This window comes from Grampus griseus (assembly GCF_964374135.1).
Source record: "Grampus griseus genome assembly, chromosome: 11".
NCBI lineage: Eukaryota > Metazoa > Chordata > Mammalia > Artiodactyla > Delphinidae > Grampus > Grampus griseus.
In genome coordinates this window covers 90,662,298-90,670,722 of record NC_139005.1, presented here as the reverse complement: position 1 = coordinate 90,670,722, position 8,425 = coordinate 90,662,298, and the positions used below count along the sequence as shown (strand labels likewise).

General features: G+C 55.8%; 1 protein-coding gene across 1 annotated transcript; it reads right to left on the bottom strand.

Annotated features, from left to right (window-relative positions):
- Positions 1-7,253, bottom strand: HMOX1 (heme oxygenase 1). The gene is made up of 5 exons (XM_082666395.1): positions 7,139-7,253; positions 5,839-5,959; positions 3,144-3,635; positions 1,702-1,801; positions 1-652 (listed from the first exon to the last, which is right to left on the bottom strand). The coding sequence occupies exons 1-5, from the start codon at positions 7,159-7,161 to the stop codon at positions 522-524; spliced, it is 867 nt and encodes a 288-aa protein (XP_082522521.1). The 5' UTR covers positions 7,162-7,253; the 3' UTR covers positions 1-521.
- Positions 7,254-8,425: the final 1,172 nt, after the last annotated feature.

Here is an 8,425-nt window from a genome sequence, read left to right as displayed (position 1 = left end):
ACCCCTCCCTCCCACCCCAACCCTGTTATAAAAACAAAACAGAACACAACAAAATACCACAGCTCAGGCCGAGTCAGGAACGAAAAGTGGCTCCGACGAAAACAAGACGGAAACACGAGACACAACATCTTTGCATATTTATACAAAAACTGCCACGGCCCAGGGGGCAGGCGGTCACAGCATGTCAACAGGGAGACCGGGGACCCAGGGCATTTGGAGGTTCACGACAGCGGTCACTTCTGGCTACATCTTTTGGGCTCTACTGCAGGAATGGGGTGGGGAGGGTGCCCTCAAGGCTGGGCAGGACCCCTCGTCCCACTCTAAAGTTCAGGTCATTGGCTGGACGTGCTTTTGGTTGGGGGAGATGCCGCAGACTCCTTTCTTCCAGAGACAGAGGGACGCAGGAAGACGGCAGGGACCCCGACAGCTGCTCCCACCCCCCATGCCCAAGGGAGGGAAGTCGGCCAAGAGGCTGTCCCTCTCCAAAAACAGTTCACGGCCAGGAGCCAGCATGCTTACATTCACAAGGTGTAAAGCCCCACGGCAACCGTTGCCAACAGAAAGCTGAACATGAGGACCCATCGCATGAGCGGCACCTGGGAGAGGATGCTGAGCTGGGGCTTCCCCCTGGACGCCTCTGTGGGAGCAGAGTCTGAAAGAGAAAGGGGACAGTGTCAACACCAGGAGGACAGAGGTGGGCCCGTCTGACATCACAGAAAGACAAAGCAGAGGGGCCTCAGCAGGGTCTAGTACAGTCCCGCTCAACGCAAACCAGTAGCCCTCCGGCCACTGCTTACATACCTCCGAAGACAGGGAGCTTACTACTTCTCCAAGCTCTCCAGTCTTCCATTTTCGGCTACATTGTGAGGAAGTACCCTCCAGGGATACCCAGGGGACCACACTTTGAGAACCAGTGCGTTAGGGCCAAGTCCCCTCACCCCCACCAGGTAGCCAATCCCACCAGGACTGGCCACATTCCAACGTTCCCGGGCTCAATCCCGCCAACAGAGGGGTCGACGTGGGCCTAGCACACATGAGAAAGCCGCAGGGCAGGCGGGCGAGGGCGGCCCCGGGAGCAAAGTCCTGAGGTGACCTGCCAAGCAGGTGGCTGAGCCTCACCCCTCCCCTCCCCCAACTCCCGAAGCCACACTGCCACCCACCGGGCTGTCAGGGGACATTGGGTGGAGCACTCCGGTGCTTTTGGAAGTTTCCCAGATGTTCAGACAGCCACCCCGTCGAGAGCTGTCTGAGAAGTGTGAGGGACGGACTGACACGAGACACGACCCCGAGGTTACGTGTCTTCCCCGCGTCCATGGCAGGGGAAGAGCTAGCAGCTGTCCTGGGCTCCCTGCCCCATGTCAGGGCGTCTCTGTGTGGGAACCATTAAAAGGTCCCCAAAGGAACCTCAATTAAGAGGGGAGAGGGCTTTGCCGTGACTTCTGAGGGTCCTTGGTGTGCAAGTCTTCCTTTCGAGCCAGTGACCTAGAACGAGCCCAACCTCCCTGATTCTGGAACTGGGGAGACCGAGGCGTGGAGGGGTCACCCACGTGGCTGCAGTCACCCGCTGAAGGCTGGCCCCACGCCCTCTGCCCACGCCCGACTTCACATTTAAAACATTGAGGAGACAGAAGAGTCAACAGGTGCTGGAGCCAGAGAGCTGCGCCACGCTCCCTCCAAATGCCGCCCCCTGGAAGCCCTCACCTTGCGCCCTGCTGCCAGCCCGCCTGCGAAGGCCTGGTGCCTGCGAGGGGCTCTGGTCCTTGGCGTCCTGAGTCAGCAGTTCCTGCAACTCCTCAAACAGCTGCAAGACAAAAGACACATGTCTCTGTGAGAGGTGGGGACCGGCCAGCTGAAGGGAGGTTTGAGGTGTGTGGTTGTGAAACGTCAGGACATACCAGAATCACGGGAAAAGATACTGAACATCCATGGACCTTTCACCCAGCTTAAGAGATAAGATGTCACAAGTCCATCTGACCCGCCTGCCTGCTCCTCCCCAAATACTCCCCAGTAATAGCCACCGTGAATTCAGAGTTCACCGTGGCCACTCACGCCCTTATGTTGCATCCCTCTGCAACTGATGTCATGAGCGGTACCCTAGCAGGCACTCCATTCTCTTGGTGAGATTCGCCCCTGCTAAGTGTGCTCCATGGTATTCATGAGCCAGGGTTTACAGATGAGAAAACTGCAGCTCCCAGAGATTCAATGCCTGGGGCCGAGGCTATCCCAGAGGTCAGGCAGCACAAGCCAACTCTCCCATGGGGCTCTGGCTCCAAAGCTCCCGTTCTTTCTATACAACCTCTCTGAAAGACAGATTTTCTTGGAGGACTGACCAGGTTTTGTGGGTGATGATGTTGTTTTTTAGGGGAATGCAAGGAAGGAGCATTGCTCCATTAAGGAATGCTCGGACCAGGCTCTTCTGGGGTCCCAGGCTGGGAATAAAGAGCCAGGGAGAGCATAAGCTGGGAACCCCAGTCCCCGTGGGGCCTCCAGGTGGGGGGAGAGCGATGGGATTCTCAAACATCCGGATTAGAAGAAACCTCACCCGCCCTGGGAACACACCCACCCCCAGCCCTGCCCAAGAAGTCATCCTTCAAGGAAAGGCCTCACTTGAAGCTCACCTTCCCCTAGATTTGAGACACTTATAGAAAGACACACCCAGCCTCCCTGGCTGGGCTGAGGCCCAGAAGGCGGAGGCCACGTCTACAGCACCCATAACCCCTGCAGTGCCAACCTGGCTACACACAAATGCACAGGCAACTTGTATGTTGTCACAGAGGATTGCCACAGAGTGCCACAATGGTGACGCTCACATCCCACAATAACCAACCATAGCTAATATTAGACAGGTGATGCCATGCCAGGCCGTGCTATTAGGACCTGATTGATTTAAATTCGCTTAAACCTCACAACTCTTACGAGATAATGTCATTTCCCCATTTTACAGACAAGGAAACCGAAGTACAAAGCGATTAAGGGATTTGTCCAACATCACCCAGCCAGTAAGTGGCAGAACTGGAACCCTGGCCCCCGAGCCCCTGTCCCTAACCGTGACCCTCGGCCCCCACCTCCCCTGCTCTGCGTGAAATGTCCCTGGAGGAGCAGCTGGGGGACGCGGCGGCCACGCAGGGCAGCCAGACCCTCACCTGGATGTTGAGAAGGAAGGCAGCCTTGGCCTCATCGAGGGCCCTCTTCCTGACCTCGGGGGTCATCTCCAGAGTGTTCATACGGGAGCGGTACAGCTGCTTGAACTTGGTGGCACTGGCGATGTTGGGGAAAGTGAAGAAGGCCAGGCCCTCTCCGGAGCTGGGCAGGTCCAGGGCCTTCTGAGCGATCTTCTTGAGGACCTGGCCCCCGGACAGGTCACCCAGGTAGCGGGTGTAGGTGTGGGCCACCAGCAGCTCAGGCTCGGCGCGCCCCACCTCTTGGAGTCGCTGCACGTAGCGCCTGGTGGCCTGCGTGTAGGGGATGGCCTCCTGCCAGCGGGACCCGTACCAAAAGGCCATGTCCTGCTCGAGGGCCCCCCTTCGGTGCAGCTCGTCCGGGAAGTAGAGGGGAGTGTAGACCGGGTTCTCCTTGTTGCGTTCGATCTCCTCCTCCAGGGCCACATAGATGTGGTACAGAGATGCCATTACCAGCTGAAACCAGAGCGAGCAGGTCGGTATAAGACCTCCCCATCCAGCCCCTTCACACTACTGCCTTCAGAGGGACCCTCGTCACCTCCCCGGGCCAGGCCCCCACCTCCTGCCAGCCCCTCCGATCTCCTCCACACAGCAGCCAGAGGGAGTGTCACAAGAGAGAAATTCAATCATGCGCTGTCTGGGCCTAAAACCCTTTTATCACACTGCATAAAACACGCAGCCTCACTTCGTCCTTGGAAAAATCCAACAAAGGCATAGCTATGCCCATTTTACAGAAAAGGAAACTAAGGCCCAGAGAGAGTATGTGACATGGAGGTCACACAGCTAGTAAGAAATGGAAATGGAGCCAAGCCCAGGCATGGCTAGGGGGGCCATCCTGGCTCTGGAAAACGTACGTGAATGAAAGTACTTATAGGAGATGCCAGGCACCTCCGGCCTTTGACCTCTCGATGACCATCTACAGGGCATGGTTCTCCTCCCCAAAGGACCCCTCTGGAAGCTGAGCTGGGGGACAGGGCCAGTGCTCCTCGGTTCGGGGAACTCCCGTTACACATTAATTCTCTAGTTTGAGTTTGAAAGAGGACAAAGGATAAATGCTCTGGTGGAGGTTTCCAAGATGATTTCTGAGCCATAAACGTTCACGGCAGCGCCATTTCTCACCGGGGCAGAAAGCCAAGCAGCCTGGTACAGAACAGCCTGGGCCTTCGACTCTGACCGGCCTGGTTCTAACCCGGCTCAGCCAGTCCTCAGCTGTGTGACCATGGATAAGCCACTCGCCCTCTCTGGGCGATGTGAGGTCTGAGTGGCTCTGCACAGGTCAAGCCTCGGTTCCCTTCCCTGCAAAGAGGGGTAATCCAACCACACAGTAATGGGCTGTGTGCAGGTCCAGCAGGATGACACAGGTAAAGCGCTAGGTGCAGCCGGGCACGTAGCCCTTGAGTCAGAGGCCATGGTGATAAAAAGTGCTACCTCCATCAGCATGATCCGAGTGAGCACTGGGTCCTCTCGCGGACCTTTGTGCTGCCTTTGAACTCAGCGGCTGAGAAGAAAGACCCAAAGTCTACAGTGGCTGGGGATGGGACACTCCAGCAGCCACGTCCCCACTGCCTCTGCCCCAGCCTCATCTCAGCAACTGTAGGTCAGCTTTTTTTTTTTTTTTTGGGCGGGGGAGGACAAGGGGGCAAGGGCATAGCCCAGGGCCCCAACCCCTTAGAGCTGCGCCTTAAATCTCCCTTCACTGAAGCACCTCTCATGTTGGAAGTGGGAGAGGCTCCCGAAAGTAAAAGGCAGGGGTGTCAGGAGTGGAGGGCTACAGCTCCCCAGCCCCACAGCTCAACCGGAACGAGCCTTTCCTCACACCCAGCACCTGCCTGGTTCTTTGCCACATGCTTTCCTTCTATTTTTATGAATTTCACAGTTGTACTGGGAAATAGCAAAACCTGTGCCTCACATACAACGGGCACTTAAGAAAACCCTGCAGGGAATTCCCTGGCAATCCAGCGGTTAGGACTCTGAGCTTCCACTGCAGGGGGCACGGGTTCGATCCCTGGTCGGGGAACTAAGATCCCGCATGCCATGCAGCACAGACAAAAAAAATTAAGAAAAGAAAACCCTGCTGTTGAAAAATCTCATTTCATGGATGAGAAAAAGGTACCTTAGGGAGGATAGATGAGGTGTCCTTAGTCTTACTATTAGGAAATGGATGTGCTCGGGCTCGAACCCACATTCCCCCTTGCCTTCAGAGGCAGATGAGAACTAGATCAGAAGCATAAGCTCTGAAATGAAACCAGCCTTGGTTCCCTTTTGGCCTTTCCCATTTACCTACTGGCTGTGTGACCTTCTGGTAATTACTTAGTCTCTCTGAGCCTTCCCTTCCTCATCTTCCTTATCAAGACTGAAGCACTAATTAGAAATTAAGTAAAATGCCAAGCAGAGCCTAGGTGGTCAGCTGATGGTAGTACTGCCCCAGCCCCTCCACAACACCACACAGCAGGCTGTGAATCTGCTGTGTGACCTTGGGTAAGTCACCTCCCCTCTCTGAGCCTCAAAGTCACGATCTGTAAAAAGATTCCCTTGAACATGCCCATCTGGCCCCTCAGCATCCCTGGTCCCCACCCCCACTTAAACCACTGCCCTGAGCCTTGGGAGCACCCACACCCAACATTCCCTCTGCCAGGGCTGGTACCACCAGGCCACATACCTTAAAGCCTTCTCGGGTCACCTCGCCCTTCTGAAAGTTCTTCATGAACTGGGCGTTCTCCGCCAGGGTGTGCACCTCCTTGGTGGCCTCCTTCAGGGCCTCTGACAAATCCTGGGGCATACTACAGAGAAAGGGAGGGACGTGAACAAGGTGGGGGGCTCTGAGCAGAGTTCTTCCCAACGTCGAGCTTCTGAGGGTACCCCCGCCTGTCGGCAAGACTTAAAGAGATTTCAGCTTTTATCACACTTCTCTGCAGAAATCCAGCCTCCCACGTAATAAACAGCCATGTTCCCAACTGCCTTAAGATGCAGCCCCATCCACACTTTTCAGTCATTAAGATACTATGTAACACGGTCCCCCCCAAACCAAGAGGGAAGTCCTGGTACCAGTTATTCTCAGTGGAGGAGAGGAGGCGGCAGCACAACCCAGGGAGAAGCAGCAGTTGGCAGGATGCACATTCAACTTTGTAAGTGCTTTGATTGGCTTTTAGACCCAAGATTTAATTCATTAACTTTGTTGAGCTCAGATACAAATCTCATGACCCCTTATAATACTTTGCTCATCACAGAAGTGTTTGAGTTAAAAAGGCTAAGTAAATTCAGCTTTACTCAAGAAAAAGTCCCTTTCGGCGAGTATTTCTGCCGTATGTCTGCAACCGCCTCCCGAGAAAAGGGTCATTTCTCCTTTCTCTCCCACACCTCTTCCAGAAACATCATCCCCTCTTCTGTATGTGCTGATCAAATTCTTGGGAGAAGGAAAGGAGCCAGACTCGGAGGGGGACAAACCAAGGTTCACATCCCAGCTAGCCAGGGAACCTTGGCCTTGCTGCCTCCCCCAGCTGTGCCATTCTCATCGGTAAATGGGGACACAGAAGCCACGGTGATGTCCTGCTCCTGCATTCAACAGGTAGTGAGAGGTGGATGCGGCCAAGAGGGGGCTCTAGTGAGAAAAGCAGGCACTCACAGCCAGCCTTGGACAGCCCCCAGGATCTCGGATTCAGCACACGGCCACCTCCAAGCACACACAAGTCCAAAGCCAAAAACAAAGTTGGATCCCACGGCAACACTCCCATCGGGTCACCCACCCGGAGCCAGGCATGTAATTCATCTTTCATCGCTCCGACTACCCCACCGGGCGGGACTGGAACCCCGCTCCTCCTTATACCAAAGCCCAAGAGACCGGCCGTCCAGCGAGGTCGCTTCCTGCTTCCCGGCTGAGTCTCGGCAGCTCGGCAGGAGGGCAGGGGCAGGGGCAGGGGTCGCCCCTCCCGGGAGAGGCCGGTCCCTCGCCCCGCGCTTGCCTGTCGGGCTGCAGGCGCTCCATCCTGCGGTGGTGCTGGTGCGGGGTCCGGTGCTGGCTCCGACGTCTCGGGACGGGCTCTTGCAGGCGGGAGAGCGACTGTGCAAAGCCCAGACCGTGCCGTCTATTTATCCCCGGGGCGGGTCACGTGGCCGCCGCCAGACAGCCGATCCACACTTACTGGCCCGACATTGCAACACCCGCGAGGGCCGGCGCCCCGCCCGCCCCTGGCCTGCGGGGGTGGAGTAGGCGCGGTCATATGACCTTTGGAAAACAAAGCTATTTAAAACAGGACGTGAAAAGAAAAAAAAAAAAAAAAACCAACAACTTCTGGAAATCTGAGCAGCTGTGTGATCCTGCCACTTCCAGAGCCTCCCACCCAGTGATGGAACTTGAACGCTCCAGGGGTCTGAATGGTTCCAGAGGGCTGGGAGGCAGCGCTTCTAAGAGCAGGAGGTGTGTGTGTGGGGGGGGGGGGGGTGGCAACGTCAGGGACTCTCCGACCCCAGAGCCTGCCTGCAGTTCCCCGCTTCCCCTCCCCAGCCTGCTCCCTAAGTATCACCTCCTCCCGGGTCCCTCAGCTGGCAGCCTGCCTCCTCATACACCCTTTAAATGTCCACTTAGGGCCTTTTTTTTTTTTTTCTTGAGAACCTACTACGTGCTAGAGACCGCACTGTTTTCATGGTTCATCCCTCCAGTTACCCTGTGGGGTAGATCACTACCATTTTACAGACAGTGAAACTGAGGCTGGGGAATGAAGTGGCATGCCCAAGGTCACACATAAAGCAGGAAGACGGGACCCAAGCCCCAGGGTGAGTCCAGGTCGCTGCCTGCCTCCTCCAGGCCTTCTTAGCACTTGGTACCCAACCGGACAGCAATGCTGGTCATCCGGACCACCTCCCTGCTTACCTGCGTAGGGCGCTCTTCCAGGACTCATCAGGTCTGATTCATCTCACCCTCAGTGCCTGCACCAGGCCTGGAACGGAGCTGGCTCTCTGATCAACTATGGAATTAATTATGCAGGAGATTGATCCCTTAGGACTGGGGATAAGTATGTCACTGGGTGAGCCCAGATGACAAAACAAACAGCGAGGATGATTCCTAAGGCCCCTTCCCAATGCTGCAATACTGGATTCTAGATTAAACAAAACAAACAAAAAAGGTAATTTTGGCTCATTACAAGGATGTTGTTTGTAAACAGGGTAGCAAGTGCCCCATTTCTGAAGGAGTGTGAGTACAGGCTTGAGGACCGCCCGTCAAGCACGGATTCCCCAACTGGGGGACTACG

Bases quoted from the DNA above. Each gene is read 5' to 3' on its own strand.
- HMOX1 (XM_082666395.1), bottom strand. From the start codon at position 7,161: ATGGAGCGCCTGCAGCCCGACAG. The intron at 5,960-7,138 runs GCAAGCGCGGGG...CTTTCTCTGTAG, and splicing joins GAGCGCCTGCAGCCCGACAG to TATGCCCCAGGATTTGTCAG. The intron at 1,802-3,143 runs GTGAGGGTCTGG...TTTGTCTTGCAG, and splicing joins CCTTCCTTCTCAACATCCAG to CTGTTTGAGGAGTTGCAGGA.